At 52.3% G+C, this 18,302-nt stretch overlaps 1 protein-coding gene across 1 annotated transcript in view; it reads left to right on the top strand.

Annotated features, from left to right (window-relative positions):
- Nucleotides 1-14,976: 14,976 nt before the first annotated feature.
- The window catches only part of GFPT2 (glutamine-fructose-6-phosphate transaminase 2), a 47,427-nt gene continuing 44,101 nt past the window's right edge, over nucleotides 14,977-18,302 (top strand). The window contains exon 1 of the mRNA XM_032270254.1: nucleotides 14,977-15,184. Within this exon, the coding sequence (XP_032126145.1) occupies nucleotides 14,992-15,184 (193 nt within the window). The 5' untranslated portion in view covers nucleotides 14,977-14,991. The remainder of the gene's footprint in view (nucleotides 15,185-18,302) is intronic.

Raw genomic sequence — 18,302 nt, 5'->3', positions numbered from 1 at the left:
AAGCCCACACCTGGCTTCACCACACAGTGACTGGCTCAGGGAGGCATGCATCCCGACACAGCCTGAGGAAATCCCAGCTCTTCCTCTGAACCTTCGGGGATGGGCACTCCCTGTCCACTGGGGTTGCTAAGTCAGTAGGATACAAGCCTGGAACTTCCAGGGCCACCAGGCAAAGAAAGCTGCCCTGAAGCAGCACAGAGAAAAGCAGAGCTGAGACACGGAGAGAGGAGGAGTCTTCGACATCTGAGTGCCTGGATCCAGCCATGCCTGCCCACGCCCCATGAATTTTTCAGTTATGTGAACAAGTAGGTCCCCTTTTGACTTATGCCGCTTTGAGATTTTTCTCCCAGCTGCATAGCATCAAGACTGGCTCCAGTGACCCTTCACTCCTAGGCACGCTGGGTAGCTCTCCCCAAAAGCCCCAAGAAGAACTGCCTGAGTCTCTGCACCCACTCTCAGGAGCAGTCCATTTCCTTTCTTTTTTGCTTCAACTGATTTAAGGTGAGTTCTGCCCCACAGCCTTGAGGCCTGTGCTAGGTGGGACTCCAGGCTAGACTCAAGTCAGGGGTCAGAAGTTGGGAGGAGAAGGCAGGAGCGGGCCAGGAGAGCCTTGTGCTCAGTGGAGGTCTCGGGGGCCCATCACTGTGATCCATCGAGGCACTGCAGTCACAGACTACAGGGATTTTCTTGGCCAGTGAGCGAACAGTGTCGCACCTCAGGTGGTTTTCCAGACAGCAGGTGTAGAGGCACCTAGTGTGAAGTCCCATGATAGTCGGGAGCTAGGACCCCCGAGTGGGCAGTCGCAGTGACCTGCCTATGTTTAGGGTCAGTGGGAGCCAAGGAAGGATTGGCAAGTCCGTTCCAGGAAAGTGGCCCCTGCCCCCAGTATCTGCTGTGACTCCGTCTATTCACTTGGCCCACTTGGACATGCCAGGCTGGAAGGCTAGGAGTCTGGATACTGGCTTGTTTTCAGTTATTTTTGCTCACCACCATCTGCAGACTCATGAGAAGATCCAAATCATTTCACTCCACTGATTGAGATCGTGATGTGGGACAGTTTGCACCCCTAGAGGACACAGAGCCCCTTGTTCTCCCTGCCCTGACTTCTCTGCCAAGGAACGGACTAGCCAGACAGACTGGTGCCAAGAGGCCCATGACTCCAGCTCAGCAGGCTAGGCGGATGGAGGAGGCACCAGGGACCCCTGAGAGGAGCTGGTGGCGAGAGGGGAGGTCCAGCTCATTGCACCTCTGTGGGTGCGGTCCTGTCCAGCCTGTGAGGGCTGCAGGACGCAAGCCTGGCACATGCCTCCACGGCCCCTGGCACATGCCTCCACGGCCCCTGGCCTCACAGCACTCCTCGGCCCTGCTTACAGGCCTACCACTAGTCACTCTGCAGGCAGGACAGGAAAATTATGCTGCCTCTCCCAGGCAAGGGGCCAGCCTCTCTGCTTCCAGGAGCATCATGGTCAAGAAGCCTTCTCTCCAGATTCAGAGGCTCCCAATTTTTTTCAGTTGGAGGATGATGAAAAGGTTCTTAAATTGATGGTTGCACTCTGGTTATATACTAGATGACCTTGTATTGTATACTTTATTTTTCCACCAGTTTCACTGTGGCATAATTGACAAATGAAAATTATACGTATTTGTGTTGCACAAAGTGATGTTTTGATATAGATATACATTGTGAGATGGCTACCACCAACACGTGAATGTATCCATCACTTCACGGCATTATCGGGATTTGTGGTGCTCTGTTTTGCTTTTGTGGTGAGAGCACTGGCAGTCTTAGCTCGTACAGCATGTGTGTACTGGAAAATTACTCTCTTAGCCATTTTCCGGTACACACATGCTGTACGTGAGTTCTCCAGCACACATTTCCCCTGTCTAACAAAACACTCTCACCAACACTCCTGTACCCTCTCATCAACACTCCCCATTTTGTACACTTTAAGTGGGTGAATTGTATGGTAAGTGAATTATATTTCAATAAAGCTATTAAACATAAAACAAAACACAATGAGGATTATGCAATACAACGTTGCTGTAGCCCTCTTTTTCTGCTTAGCAATATAACCCGTGTCTGAGCCTCACAGCTGCGTGACATTTCCAGGTGGGCATGTTCCATTCTTCGAGTAACCCATCCCTATTAATGAATGTCAGTTATTTTCAGTGTTTGCTAAGTATAAACAGCACCAGGTGAATATCTTGAATTTTTTTTGTTCATTATCCTATTAGAATCATGTGTTTAAGGTCTTTCATACATATTGACAAATTTCTTTCTAGAAAGTTGTACCCCCAGCACTTTGGGAGGCCGAGCTGGGAGGATCACTTGAGGACAAGAGTGTGAGACCAGCTTGGCCAACTTAGCAAAACCCTGTTTCTACTAAAAATTCAAAAATTATCCAGGCATAGTAGTGCATGCCTGTAATCTCAGCACAAGAATCACTTGACTCTGGGAGGTGGAGGTTGCAGTTAGCCAAGATCATGCCACTGCACTCCAGCCTGGGTGACAGAGTGAGACTCTGTCTCAAAAAAAAAAAAAAAAAGAAAGAAAGTTGTACCCGTGGATACTCTCCCCAGCAGTGTGTGAGAGTGCCAGCTGCCCCCGTCTGATAGAAAAGGAGAATGCCAGGTTCGAGGCTGTAGGAAGTCAAGGCTCGGCCCTGGCCAGCCCAACTCTGTGGCCAGGACTGTCCCCACCCTGCAGCCACCTCCTGCATGCACTGGCACTTCCACCCATCCCTCTCTTGTCTTCACATCTCCCGCTGCTCTGGGCTCTGGGGCTGCTGCTTTTCCAGCAGCACGTGGTCCTCACAGAGTCTCAGCGCCTGCTCCCGGGCCAGGCAGGAAATGGACATTCACAGGAGCCCAGTTACACAGGGGTTTGCAGGCTATAAAAACGCTTGCTACTCTCAGACCATCCCAAGAGGGGAGAGCAAATGGCAAGGTGAAGTTGTGAATGTTTTCACGGATTACAGATATTACAAGTCTTAGAAACATACTAGCTATGTGCAGATGCTGTTTATACACTGATTTAAACCAACAAGCTGTAAAAGGATATTTTTGAGATAATCGAGGAAGTAGGAATAAGAAGTGAGTGTTAGATACTATTAAGGTATTGTGAATTTTGTTTGCTGTGATACTGGTATTGTGGTCATAAGAGTCTTTACTTTAAAATCCGCATAATGAATCAACAGGCATACCTGGAAGATACTTTGTGTTTGGTTCCAGACCATCACAATAAAGTGAATATCGAAATAAAGTGAGTCACACAAGTTTTTTCGTTGTCCAGTGTATATAAAACTTATGTTTAGGCCAGGTGTGGTGGCTCACACCTGTAATCCTAGCACTTTGGGAGGCTGAGGTGGGTGGATCATCTGAGATCAGGAGTTCAAGACCAGCCTGGCCAACATGGTGAAACCCCATCTCTACTACAAATGCAAAAATTAGCTGAGCATGGTGGCACGTGCCTGTAGTCCCAGCTATTTGGGAGACTGAGGCAGGAGAATCACTTGAACCTGGAAGGCGGAGGTTGCAGTGAGCCGAGACTGTATCACTTCACTCCAGCATGAGTGAAAGAGTGAAACTCTGTCTCAGAACAACAAAAACAAAAGTTAATGTTTATACTATAGTTTACTTTCTTTTTTTTTTTTTTTTTTTTTTTTTTGAGACGGAGTCTCCATCTATTGCCCAGGCTAGAGTGCAGTGGCTCAATCTCAGCTCACCGCAACCTCTACCTCCCAGGTTCAAGCAATCCTCCTACCTCAGCCTCCCAAGTAGCTGAGACTACAGGTGTGTGCCACTAAACCCGACTAATTTTGTATTTTTAGTAAAGATGGGGTTTCACCATGTTGGCCAGGCTGGTCTTGAACTCCTGATCTGCCCATCGTAGCCCCCCAAAGTACTGGGATTATAGGCATGAGCCACCGTGCCTGGCCTACTATTGCCTTTTAAGTGCGCAAAAGCATTATGTCGAAAAATTGCACATATCTTAATCTTAAAATACTTTATTGATAAAAAATGCTAGCACAGAGACACAAAGTGAGTACATGCAGTTGAAAAAATGGCGCCAATAGACTTGCTCAAAGCAGGGTTGCCACAAACCTTCAATTTAGTAAAAAATTCAATATTTACAAACTGTGATAAGGCAAAGTACAATAAAATGAGGTATGCCTGTATTAGCAAATCAAACTATATCAGGATTTGGTCCAACAAAACGAAACAAAGCAAAAACTGTAGGGACAGGTGGAGCAAGACGGGCCAATGTTGATAATGGCTGACTCTGGGTGATGAGTACGTGAGGGTTCATCAGATTATTTTTGTGTATGCTGAAAATTTTTCATAACAAAAATATATGCGTGTATACATATCCTTTAATATCAGAAAGATTTTCTTTTTCTTTCTTTTTTTCTTTTTTTGACGATGGAGTCTTGCTCTGTGGCCCAGGCTGGAGTGCAGTGGCACAATCTCAGCTCACTGCAAACTCTGCCTCCCAGGTTCAAGCGATTCTCCTGCTTCAGCCTCCCAAGTACCTGGGAATACAGGCACCCACCACCACACCTGGCTAATTTTTGTATTTTTAGTAGAGATGGGGTTTCACCATATTGGCCAGACTGGTCTCAAACTCCTGACCTTGTGATCCGCTCACCTCGGCCTCCCAAAGTGCTGGGATTACGGGCATGAGCCACCACTCCCAGCCCAGAAAGGTTTTCTAAAGATAATATTATTGAGAGAAGAAAGTCAAAAAGTAATTCCATTTACAAGAGAAGAAAGGTGGGTTTTGTAGATGGGTCTATTTCCAAATATAAGCAACACGTTGCCATGTCTGCAGAAGTGGAAGCCCTGTTTTATTGGCTTGGCTTGCCTATGAATACACCTGGGAGGTGTTTTCCCTGCTAGAACCATTAAGAGCTCCCTTTCTGTCATTTCTTTACCCAGCTCAGGCTGGGTAAAGAAAATCTCCAACCCTAGGAACAGTGCCACTCACTGATGTGAAGGGATGGAGCAGGCACCCCAGTGAGCCCTCATGGGTTCTTCAGCAACGGGCTTCCAGATGCATCATGGGCTGTGAGACCTCCACTCTCAGTGCTCCATGGAAATTAAAGTTATGTTATCAGTCATCTCACAGATTATGTAAACAGGTGGTAGTGCTACCAGCAACCCATGAGAAACCTCAAGGAATTTCACAAAGATCTGTGCTTGAAAACCATATCACAGGAAGGGCCCACCTCCACCGTGCAGCGTGCATGAAGATAAAAAATGCCTAAGTGGCTGGGCAGGCTGCTTGGAAGACCCCTAAACACTGCCAAGCCCAGGGCAGCAAAGGCCAGAGGAGAGGGCAAATGATGTAGAAGTCCCTGGGGACAAGGGTCAAGCTTGCCAGGCAAGCCAAGGCCCCCATCCAAGCAAGGAACAAAATGCCTGACAAGGCTGGGGATGGAGGCTCACGCCTGTAATCCCATCACTTTGGGAGGCTGAGGCCGGCAGACCATTTGAGCTCAGGAGTTTGAGAGCAGCCTGGGCAACATGGTGAAACCCCATATCCACAAAAAATAGAAAAATTAACCAAGTGTGGTGGTTCTGGCTACTCTGGAGGCTGAGATGGGAGGATCGATTGAGCCTGGGAGGCGGAGGTTGCAGTGAGCCAAGATCACACCATTGCACTCCAGCCTGGGTGACAGAGTGAGATCCTGTCTCAAAAAAAAAAAAAAAAAAAAGCCTGAGAAGTTGTGCAAGCATGGCTACAGGAAGGGCTAGATCCAGGCACACAGATCCTCTTTCCTCTGTTTTGTCCCTACTCTCAGAGTCTCTCCACTTGGATCAAGTTGAAACCCCACAAGCAAAACCCCACTCTTGCATTCTAACACTTTAGTAACTTCGTGGGAAAGAGACTCTATTTTCTGATAAGTCCAGTAAAACTCCTCTGAGATGACACGTGCTAGTTCTCATCAGGACGATTTAGGTCCCCCGCCCATCCTGGAGCCAGACTGTGTTGATTGGTAACCCCTCACGATCCAGCAGGCTGAGTGGAGAGAAGGGGTAATTCCACAGAAGAAGTCAGGGTGCTGTCCCCAGTGGAGAGAGAAACAGGCACAGATGACCCCCCTGCCTTCTGGTCACTCTAGAAGGTACTATTACTGGCTCACGTAGTAGACACCCAGGCAGGTCCTCCCCGAAGCCTCCTTCCTGCACCAGCAGAGGCTGGGAGAGTCTCATGTCCCACCCAACAGGGAGCAAGTGGCTCCAGGCATACTCTGGGGTCTGGCCCATGCCCTTTGGTCCGGGGCTTATGCTTGCTTGGGATGCTGCCCATTGACTGTCTGCATGGCTCACCCAGAACCCACCATCTGGAGAGAGATACCAGAAGTGTCCTGGGTCCCACACCTTCAACCTCTGTCCCTGCCCTGGGTTCTAAGAATTATAGCCAAATGCCACTGTTAGACTCAGAGGAGTCATTCACCACCACTCTTCCTACCTGCCCACCAGTCCTGGATCTGTAGGACATCTGCAGTATGCGGAGTTGCTGCTTCAGCTGCCTATGGAGCCAGGCAGGAACCCCAGGCAGGTAGTACAGCCAGCACCGAGTCTAGGCATTGGGATGGGGAGAACTTGGAGGCAACCCCTTCAAAGACACAGCCACACTCAGTGCTTGGCAACTGCTGCACTTCTCACACTGGCCCTGAGAAACTGGGAGTCCAAACTTGGGCCTTTCTTACTCTCAGCTTAGTAGACAAGAGTGCAAGGAAACAGGTGGCAGCCAGAGTGCCCAACTGTCCCAGTCTGTCCAGGGCTGACGGGTTCCCTAGGATGTGGGAATTTCAGTGATAGAGCCAGGACAGTCCCGGACAAATACAGACAGCTGGTGTCCCGAGGCTGTGACCTTCGACAGGATGATTGAGGAGCATTCCTTGATGGGAGAGTGCAGCTGTAAGGGGGTACCCAGTTGGCGCAAGGCCACTCCTAGACCTGAAGGGCCTGGACCCCAAGAGTGTAGCTTGTGGGACAGAAAGCCAGACAGAACCTGAGGTCCATGGAAGAGATTCAGTAGCCTCCTGGAGGCCAACATCCTGACCTCACTCCCCACTCTTCCTGGACCTCCTGTTGGGTGTCATTCATTAGCCAAAGACCACTAGAAGCCAGAGGGCTCTGGACCCCTGATGAAGCCAGACTCACAGGGCACAGAGCAGGAGGAGTGGGTGGAGAGGGGATCTGCAGGGGTGCAGGGTAAACATTGGCACAGAGGCAAAGTTTAGGTCAAGAGAGCCAAAAGTAGGCCGCTCAGAGGAATGCAAACCTGCCAAGGCAGGGCCCACCCCTCTGCAATCACTGAGGTGGCTCAAGTGAGTGGCCCAGGCAATTCTGCGCTTCCAGGTCTGCACTACGGCAGCCCCTTTGGGGCATGTGCTCTGGGAAGCCGGGAGTTCCTCAAACTCAGGGCTCCTTCCCCCAGGGCTCCTGGCCAGGGCTGCTGTAACCCCGGAGCACCTGTGCATCTTCCTGGGAAAGCACGGAGACGTGGCCCTTTGCTGGCCACGGTAGCCCTTGTGCAGCCAGGGCCCCCCACCTCGGCTGCTGTCCTGAAGGACTCTGGACACCAGGCTGCCCTGGAACTCTGCTGGTTTCCTTAGCCAGGTTCTCAGGTCCTTTTGAGTGTGTGAGCTCCTCACACCCTGCCAACAGCAGCCAAAAACAGGTCCATCATATATAGCCCCCAAGCAGCCTAGGGCAGACACCCTCTACTGAGGGTTGAACTCCATAGCCAGCTCTGGGTTGAGCACTGCTATTAAAAAAAGGAACTAGAAACCACAGCCCACAAGGCCAAATCCTGACCCTGGCCTCTTTTTGTATGCCCAGCCAGCCAAGAATGGTTCCATAATTTTAAAGGATTGTGAAAGACAATTCAAAAACAAAAACCAAAAATGCACAAAGAAGAATATGCAACAGAAAAGAGATCTTATGTGACCCACAGTGTTGAAACTCTTTACCTAACAAATCCCTGTCATCCCACTCTGTGAGCCACTGCACTGCCTTCAAGCCCCAGGCAAGTGCCCCAGGGCAGACTCCCCCTGAGGTTCTACGGGGAGATGTCCCAAACAACAGAAGAGGCTCTGATGGGGCAGAGGGCCCAAGGTGACCGCAAGTGCTGGTCTCCCACCCGCAGCACATCTGAGCCCTCCATCAGTGATGGGCTGCAAAGCTCTGCTCCCAGGCTTTGGCCTTTCAGGGAAGGCAGGTTTATAGAATGGCCAAATAAACACAACTTGAAACACTTACCTTGAATTATTCAAAAGAGGCTCTTGTAGGCTTCCTACCCACCCCACACTGCAGCCCTGTACCACATTGGTCTCCACTCAGTGACCAACCTCCTGCCTTTTTTTTTTTTTTTCTTTTTGGTACCAGGAAGAGTCTCAAATGGGGCACCTGACCTCATTCCCCACCACTCCCTACTGCCTCCCCTCCCACTCACCTTCCTTCCTTACATTACCCACTTGGACCCTGTGGGCGTTTGGTCCTAGACAAGGTGTGCAGGATTGGCACTGCTCACTCCCTTGCCTGGCCTGCTTTTCTTTTCTTTCTTTTTTTTTTTTTTGAGACAGAGTCTTGCTCTGTCACCTAGGCTGGAGTGCAGTGGTGTGACTTTGGCTCACTGCAACCTCTGCTTCCCAGGTTCAAGTGATTCTCCTGTCTCAGCCTCCTGAGCAGCTGGGATTACAGGCATCTGCCACAACGCCTGGCTAATTTTTTTAATTTTTATTTTTAGTAGAGACAGGGTTTCACCATGTTGGCCAGGCTGGTTTTGAACTCCTCACCTCAAGTGATCCACCTGCCTCAGGCTCCCAAAGTGCTAGAATTACATGTGTGAGCCACCACACCAGGCTTGGCGTGCTTTTCTTATCTGGCCTTTGCTTCAGTGGCCTTAAAATAGCCTGCCTTTCCCTTCCTGATTTGTAGTTGAATACCTTCCAACTTAAAAAATTCAGTTAGAATTGGAATACCACTCCCTATTTTCCATCTGTGTGTGTGTGTGTGTGTGTGTGTGTGTGTGTGTGTGTGTGTGTATGTGTGCACGCATGCGCTTGCGCATGTGTATATTTGCCTGCTAGATGATGAGCTACGAGCTTCTCCAGGGTGGAAACTGGGTTAGTTTTCTCTCTACACCCACTGGCCTAGCATAAGGCAGGCACAGGTAAGTGTCCAGAACATTTGGAAAATAAATGAACAGCCACACTTTACTTCCCCACATGGTCCGTGGATGTGAGGCTTCCCCCTGCTCCAGCAGGGACCCCAGCATATACCTTTTTGTCCCTGAGAAGATGCTTTGCCTGAAATAACTGAGTTATTGGCATGCAGTGAGCATAGGCAGTGCCATACAGGTGAGGAAAGGCAGGCATTACCTTCATCAGCAGTCTTCGTCCATTTGGCTGCGACAGCAGAACACCACAGACAGGGTGGCCTGTAAACAACAGGGTTATTGCTCACAGTTCTGGAGGCTGGGAAGTCCAAGATCAAGGAACCAGCAGATGTGGTGTCTCGTGAGGGCTCATTTCCTGGCTCATGGGTGGTGCCATCCCAAGGGGCAAGGCAGCTATATTGGGTCCCTTAAGTAAGGGCACTAATCCCATCATGAGGGCTCCATCTTCATGACCGAATCACCTCCCCAAAGGCCCTATCTCCTAACAGCATCATCTTGGGAGCTAGGATTTCAACATATGAATTTGGGGGGACACAAACATTCAGCCCACAGCACCAGCCCCCTTCTCTGGGTCAGAGAGTTAACAGGAACAGAGAAACAGGAGCCGCCTGTCGCCTTCCCACCACCACTGCCTCACAGCCAATGCCTGGTGCAATATCAGATTAGAGCTCGTCTCACGCAAGTCCCCACCCTCTCCTGGCCAAGTAGAGCGGAAAGCCCAAGTTTTCCAGGATGCCATGGTACAGATGAGCATCAGGGACGGTGCTGGTGACCCTGGGCCAGATCCCAGCTTCGCAGCACGATTTGAAGTTCTTACTAACCAGAGGTCAAACTCCAGCTACAAGTTTAAATACTGACTATAGATGTGGAGAATAACATTTGTTGGGGGTAAAAAGTTGAGTTATTAACCCTTTAAAAACAAGAAACATTTCTTGAGTTATTAACCCTTTAGAAACAAGAAATGATTTTTGTTTTTAAAGGGTTAGTAACTCAACGTTTTCCTGAAATGAACATGTATTTATTCTGTAAGAACAAAGTTGGCCAGGCACGGTGGCTCAGGCTGCACGTGGTGGCTCATGCCTGTGATCCTAGCACTTTGAGCGGCTAAGATGGGTGGGTTGCCTGAGCTCAGGAAGTAGAGACCAGCCTGGTCAACATGGTGAAACCATGTCTCTACTAAAATACAAAAAATCAGCTGGGCGTAGTGGCAGGCGCCTATAATCCCAGCTACTTGGGAAGCTAAGGAATGAGAATTGCTTGACCCTGAGGGGAGCGGAGGTTGTAATGAGCTGAGATCCTACCATTGCACTACTGCACTCCAGCCTGAGCAAAAAAGTGAAACTTTGGCTCAAAAAAAAAAAAGAAAGAAAAATAGAAAAAAGTTATAAAATGTACGGTTAGCTCTATTTAAAAAAAAAAAAAACCCTACAGTCATAAAAGAATACATCAGTTTAGCTCTGTGGCCGACCTTCTCCCAAATTCCCACAGGAGAGAGAAAGAAAGTAAAACAGGTCCATGTCACCCAGGAACTTGAGAGAGGGACACTGCGCACCTCGGCCTGCCTGAAAACAGGGGTTGGGTGTGGCCCTCTCTCACCTCAGCCCTGGTGTGGTGGTGGGGGCTGGTGACCAAGCCATCTGCAGGACAAAACCTGAGCTACATGACCCTGCCCCTTTCCCAGGCCCCAGACAAGCTTCTTACTTCTTGGATGGATTCCTGCCTCGGCTCCTGCCTGCCTCTCCTCTTCTAGCTGTCCTTGAATCCTGACCCCAGATCAGTTTTCTCAGATTTTCCCTAATGGGACTTTTTTGTGTATGCCCTACTCATGCCCCATCCACCCTATCCCAGCCTCTCAAGAGGGGCGGGGTGGTGGGTGGAGCAGTATGGCTTCCTGCCCCACACCCAGGCCTGGCCCTAATCCCTGCTACTCCTGGTGCCCCATCATCTTAAGTCTGAGCTAAGGATCGGCCTCCCTGAGGCAGGACACTCGTCCGAGTCATGACATCTGTGATGTCTCCCCTGGGTTCCCTGAACCCCACCCACTCCCCACTGTGGGCACCACTAAGTGGTTCCCCTAGAATCTCCCTCCCCACGCCGTGGAGTGATCCAGTGCAGGACTCCCAGCTGCAGGCTTCAGTGCCCTGCACCCCCCATCTTCACCACCGAATCACTTCCCCAAAGGCCCTATCTCCTAATAGCACCATCTGGGCCTTCTGCTGAAGTTCAGGAGGCCCCGTGGTCCTTGGGCTGGGCTGTGTCTCTGGGCCACACTGAGATGTACCTCGCATTTTTACATCTGGAAGGGCAAAAGGGAATCAGGAAGAACAAGTGACCAACCCAGGTCACCCTGCAGCCATAGCCCAGCCAGATTCAGCCAAAGCTGGGCTGGTGGAAACTGGTAGAGAGGACCCTGATGACAGCATGAGAGTTGGCAAAACTCCAGCCTGGACCCCATAGGAGTTGGAGGAGGCCCTCACCCTACTGTGGGCAGCATAACCCTTCCCAGACCCTAGCAGAAATGTCACAGGGAAAAGCAGCCAAACAGGGCCTGTGGCCAGAAGATGGCAGGTGCATTCCTCAGCTACCAGGATAGCCATGGGACCCAGCTGGGCAGTTTGTGTTGGGGGTAGCACCTGGGGAAGGGGAGCAGATCTCTGGGTTGTTTGGGAGAAGCCAGATCAATGAGCAAATCTCCCAACTATCAAGTGCTTGGGAAAAGCTGTGTAGGTGAAGCAGCCAGGTCTTTGGCTCACTTGCTGGCCAGTGGGGCTGAGGCATGCCTAGAAAGCGTGGCTGGGGCCAGCTGTGGAGAGCAGCCTGGGCAGTGGACACCAGGACCATTGGGAGCAGACTCAGCACCCTGGTCCCCCTGTAAGCACAGGTATGGGGACCAGCTGAGAGAGGCACCTAGGCATGGCCCCACATCTTCACTCCTTCAAAAGGGCAGAGCCTGGGCCCCCTGATCCAGACCAGGTCTCCTTTCCTGGCTTCCTCTGGCTGCCTTCCTAACCACTCCCTTGGACCTCAGACTCTAATTCCAGCACAATCAAAGAGTCAGGACTGTACTTGGTTGCAAATGACAGAAGTCAACTTCAGAGTACCTCAAGCAAAGATGAGAATCTATTGAGCCCTAATACTGAGAAGTCCAGGGATAAACCCTGGCTTCAGACCTGGCTGAATCCAGGGGCTCTGATGTGTGTCATCTCCATCCTAGAATCACCTGCCTTGCTCCAATTGCTCCACTCTTCAATGGCTTCCTCTCTCCACCCCACTGCAAAGGTGATGAGAAAGTCCCCAACACCTGAGCCGTACCACTCAGGAGAGGATAAGCTCATCTTTTTTATTAAAAAAAAAAGTCATTTTATAGAGACAAGGTCTTAATATGTTGTCCAGGCTGATCTCCAACTCCTAGACTCAAGCAGTCCTCCCACCTCAGGCTCCTGAGTAGCTGGGACTACAGGCACATGCCATCACTCCTGGGTTTTTTGTTTGTTTTTGTTTTTGTTTTGAGACAGTCTTGTTCTGTCGCCCAAGCTGCAGTGCAGTATTGCAATTTCGGCTCACTTCAGCCTCCACCTTTCAGGTTGAAACAGTTCTCATCCCTTGGCCTCTCCAGTAGCTAGGACTACAGGTGCACACTACCATGCCCGGCTAATTGTTGTGTTTTTAGTCGAGACGGGGATTTGCTGTGTTGCCCAGACTGGTCTCGAACTCCTGGGCTCAAGCAATCCCAAAAGATCCCAAACTTTCACCTCCCAAAGTTCTGGGATTACAGGCGTGAGTCATTGCTCCCGGTGCACCTGGCTTTTTATTTTTATTTTTTACTTTTTGTAGTGACGACTGGTCTCCAACTCCTGGCCTCAAGAAATTCTCCTGCCTTGGCCTCCTAAAGTGCTGGGATGACTGACCCAAGCCACTGTGACAGGCCAAGCTCATCTTTTCTGTTGGTTTCCCTCATGTCCTGGATCGAGTTGTCAGTGTCCCAGCCTGGGCCACATGCTGACCTCTGAACTAGTGCCAAGGCCATTTGGCCAGACCCAGGCCATCAACCTCCCAAATGACTCCCAACGGGCTGGTGCTCAAAGCAGGAGTGATGCTAAGCCGGCAGCTGCTGCAGAGGCAACCACAGGTAGTGTGCACTCATGCCATTCCTCGCCGCGGAGCTGTGACTCCTCCAGGAGGATGAAAGACAGATTTGGACCCTCCTAGGACCCCAGGAATCCTGGGGTCTTGGTGCTAGCAGAGGGCCTGACGACATCACCCTGTCCCCACCTCAGTTACAGACAGTGGAGGCCAGTCGGGGCCAAACAGCCTGATCTCCGGACTGAAGTTCTAGCCCTGATCCAGGGGACCTGTGCACCCCCTGCTGCTCGCTCCTTCCTGGCTTCGCTAGGCTCTGGACCACCTGCACCAGCGTAGCGCAGCCCTGCCCAGTCCCCGGCAGAGCCCAGCCCCCTCACTGTATCCTACCTGGAATTTTTAGCTGTCTGTGTAACCAGAGCTTAGTGTCTGCTTCCCCTTCACTTGTAAGTGTCAGGAAGGCAGGGTCAGATCTGTTCTCATTCATCAATAAGTCTCTAGCACCGGCACCCCGACAGGCGTGAAGTGGGTGCTTAGGAATGAGGGAAGGAAGGAAGGAAAGAGACCCTGCATAGTGGAGGGTTGGGGGGCAAATGCGTGGGCTCCTGAAGCGCTCTGAGATTTCCAAACACCACGACTCACCCAAGCCCCTTCCTTCACTGTAGTGGAGCCTCAGTTTTCTCAACCCTCCAACGGCACAACCTTCTTCCCCCAGGACTTGAAGAGCCGTGGTGAAACTGGAGAGATTATGTCAGAAAAAAAAATGCTCTAGATGAGATATAAAAATCTTTTTTTGTGTGACAAGACTGAGGAGGATCTGTTTAGAATTTCAGGATTTTTTTAAGTTAAAAAAAAAAAAACCAGATGGCTTCAAAGTGCGCAAACGTTGGGCCAGTTCTCGTGACCTTCCCCGGGAGACTAGGGGCCCAGAGTGCAGGGGAAGGGGAGGGACGGCCGGGAACCAGGGCGGGGAAACGCCGGCCTCGGTGACTCACTGAGGGGTCGGATTCCGGCCCCAGGCGGAGAAGCCCCCGGGTCCCTCGAGGGCCTGCAGCGCAGGACAGATCTGCCGGGGCAGCTCGACACGGGTGGGGTCGGGGCTTCCCGGGGCCCCTCCTGCTTTGTTCACAACCTGCGGAACCCTGGCCTCCAAGTTGGGGCTCTGCGGTAAATCTCAGGTTTGAATACTGCCACCGCCGCGGCGGTCCTATTTTGGCAAAGTCCTTTTCTGTCTCCAGGACCCTCAGTTTTCTCATTTCTTCGCCAAGCCCAGGAGTTCTCTCCATGCAGGGTGAGAACCAGGCTTATAGGTTTCTGGAGCTCTGAAAAAAAGCCCGTCACACAGATGTGAGCGCGGCAGGAACTGCGGCTCACGCGGGTTTCCTGAGCGCGCCAGTGATGCCGGACCCCGCGCTCTGCGCCTTACGCAGACCGTCTGAATGCTCCCCACCTCCTGGGAAGGAGCTTCCCTGGGTAGCCCCGTTTCACAGACGGGAAAGCGGAGGCACAGAGCTACTGGGCTCTGCCCGGCTTCCACGCCAACTCCGTGGCTGGGTCGGGGTCTGGACTCGGCCATTTGTGGCCCCAAGCCCACCTCCGGGATCCGGCGCCGGGCGCCCTAGCCTTAAAGGCCCGACTGGCGCCTGAGAGCCGCCCCTCGGCCCACTCCGAGGCTCCCGGGGCGCGGGTCCCGCCGTTGTCACGACAACCGGAGGCCAATGGGAGCAGGTAGGAGGAACAGGCCCCTCCCCTGCCCCGCCCCTCTCGGAGGGGCTCCGCGCTATAAGGGGGGAGGCGGAGCGGCGGGAGCTGGAGCTCGCGTAGCACAGGGAGCCCACGGACTGGCCACAGCGTTGGAGCCAGCAAATCCCCCGAACCACGAAGGGGCCCGAGCAGCAACCACGATGTGCGGTGAGTGCCGCGCCCGCCCGAGCCGTCTCCTCCCCCGGGTCCCTGCGCCGCAGCCTCTCAGCGCCTCCGCCCCCGAGCTGGCGCCGAGGATCTGGCTGGGGAAGCGGATCCGCCCCGGGCCCCGACCGAGGTGCTGTTGTCGGCCGGGCCTGCCTGCCCCTCACCCCGTTTCTCGAGTGGCTGTCTCGGAGGTGTGGGAGGGGGATGCCCAGCCCGACTCTCGGTCTCGGACATAGAGAAGGGGACCCAGGCCTGGTCCTCACGGAGGGAGGAACTTGGTCCGGTCCGACCTGGACCCCGTAACAGAGGGGTCCCTACCTTATGCCCACCGAAGCCGCTTTCCTCCACTTCTCCCAGTCGCTCACAAAGACAGCCACGGGCAGGCCGGCGCATCCGGGTGCGGGGCGCCCATCCCGGCTAAGCCCGCCGCGCCCACCGAGGAGAGGACAGGCGACCCCGCCCTGCCGTCCCCGCAGCCCACCGGGTCGCCCTCGCGGCGTCAGTGTTCTGGGGCAGTGCCTGCGCGTCCTCCTCGCGACCCGTTGTGAACCTCTCCTCCCCAAAAGGGTTGGTGCCGTGTTGCCGCCTCTTTGCGCGGGGAAGAGGCAGTCACTGCCGGAGCCTCGGCCCGAAGCTACGAGAGGGGGCCGGGCGTCGGATTCCCGAGGCGGCCCTGCGCTGTCCCGCTTGGCTGCGGGGCTGTGGGGAGGGTGGCCCCAGCCCTGAGTGCACATCTGCAATTCTTTACTTTCCTGGCTGGGCCGCCTCCGTTGGCCGGGAGAGAGCCGGGAACTTCTGCTGGGACAAAAGGTCACTGTGCTCTTTTTCTTTTTCTTTTTTTTTTTCCCTTGAGTAGGATTCAGTTACCCATTCCAGCCTCCTGTGGCTGGAGGACCTGGAGGAACTTTTGAAGCCATGAAAGGCTTCTCTCTGACTTTGCTGAGGGCCAGGGTGGGGTGCGCCCGCTGTGAGCCCTGGCCAAGGTCTGTGCAGGCCTTGTTTCCGAGGCCAGCAGCTCAGCAGAAGGGAACAACCTAGATGGAGCGGACTGCCTGCTTTGGGAGGCAGCCTCTCCCACGCCCAACAGGCATCCACTGAAATTCCTGAACCCTCAGCTAAAATCTCGTACTCCCAACCGTCATTCGCCATATATAGGGCCACCTTTGGGGTTTTTCTGGGGACAGAGATGAGGCAAAGGTGGCAGTTTTGCCAGATCTCAAAGCCCTGCAGGTTCCAAACCTCTCAGTGTGGCATTCAAGACTCTTGGCCAAAACCGTTGGCCTTGTAGCCAGACTTGTGCAGGAGACCCTTGAACAGGAGAGTCTGCCCCCCAGCACCAGAGGCTCCCCTTCCCCCACCTTTCGGATGCCCCTCTGCCCCGACTGCCACCCCTGCCTGCCATCCTCCTTCCTACTGGCATCTGGCTTTTTCCCAAGTCTCTCTGAGCTTTGGGGGGCTCTACCTCCTCTAGCTCACAAAATCACAAGTGTTTTTGTTCTGCTTCTTAAAGGGCCACACACATGTTTTCTCCAAGGGAAAGGTTGAGCTTCGCGTGTGACCACCTGTATCCTCACATCTTCTGGTACTGACTTGTGATTGTATGTGAGAAGGAGCTTGAGTCCCCAAAGGACACGCAGGGCCCAGGAGTGGCTGCAGTCCATGGGGGTGCCCACTTGGAGCCAGAATCAGAGTGTGTGCTGGGATAGGTTCCTTCTTAGAATTCCCAGATTTGCTGATTTGGGGCTGGGGTCAGGGTAGGGGAGTGGGGAGGGCGCTGCTCAGCAGGAAGTCACGGAATCCCTGCATGGGAAAGTTATTTCCTTTTCAAGAACATCAGGAGAAAGTTTCAACTTGGTGGTATTGTGTCCTTAACATCTCTGTGACACTTACCAAGTATCCTTTGCACAGGGGAAGCTGTTCCTGGCTCAGAGCAGGCAGCAGCATTTGGCTAGAATTGAATACATTGATCTGTTTTAGGGGGGATGATGGTCTGAGAATGTATGATAAACGATACTGATTTTCCTTTTATGGTTGTTTTCTTTCATCATGAATTCATTTGAAAATATAATCAGTTTCTACAGAAAAAAGAGTAATGATTGTGCCGTTGGTACAAGGATACTGCAAGAATCATGAAGATGCTCCTAGAAAGAACCCAGTAAGCTCTTCACTTTATGCTGGGGAAGCTGAGGTCCTGCGAAGTCTGTGCACACTTGGTGTCTGAGCAGGCCTCGTGTCTCAGATCTCCTGGGCTGCTCCCACAGGCACAGAGACCAAAGGCCCTTCCTTATCACTTGGCCAGTGACCCTGCTGAGATTATGTCTTGCTCTCCCTTATCCTGCTGCTTCTCCCATGGGAAGCCAGGACAATAGTTGATCCTCTACAAACACCAGATGATTCTCAAAAACCATGACACTTAGGTTTTATAGACATCTGAAAGTTGCCAGCATTTCCTCCCTCTCTCTCTGCTTTTCTTCCTTTTTCATTCAGCCACTAGTGGAAATGTCCTGTTTTCCAGGCCCTAGAGGACTTGAAGATCTCATGGGCGTGGTCCTCCCCTCAAAGAAGGGGCAGGTGAGCTGCAGGGCCAGTCTAGAAACTGGTCACCAGCAGGGACGGGATGCCCATTAGGGCAGTGCTGCTGCCAAGAAAGGACTGAGCATGGGCTACAGCCTGGTAGAGGACTGGCTGATCCAGGAAGACAGACATCTTTTTGTTTGGTGCACAGGGTTTAAACCTTTTCCTATATTAGTTACCAAAGTACAAAATTGGGAGATTTGATGTAAGTAGGTGGGAGTTTTGGCTTCCCTTGATAACATCTGAAGATGAGCAACCCTAAGTCCTTATTTCCAAATAGGGCCTGGGTGACCCCTTGAGTTATGGACACAAACTCCCCTATTCTCCCAGCCCCTCCCAGCTGCTTCACTCACTGATGGGACTCTGCGCAACAGAGGCAGGAACTGACTTTCCTAGGAAGTAAAGGAGAGACCTGGGGTGGTGCCACAAAGACTGGACACAAGCATGAGCTCTGCAGAGAGAAGGGGGGTGGCAGGCATGCTGGGTTAGGGACAGCATGAGCCAGGGTGTGGCAGCATGGACCCTGCATTCATGGGGATTTGGC

Source organism: Sapajus apella, unplaced genomic scaffold (assembly GCF_009761245.1).
Source record: "Sapajus apella isolate SASKATOON/1434 unplaced genomic scaffold, GSC_monkey_1.0 scaffold206, whole genome shotgun sequence".
In the NCBI taxonomy this organism is placed as follows: Eukaryota; Metazoa; Chordata; class Mammalia; order Primates; family Cebidae; genus Sapajus; species Sapajus apella.
Note: the sequence above shows the minus strand (reverse complement) of the source record. Positions and strands in the feature narration are given on the sequence as shown.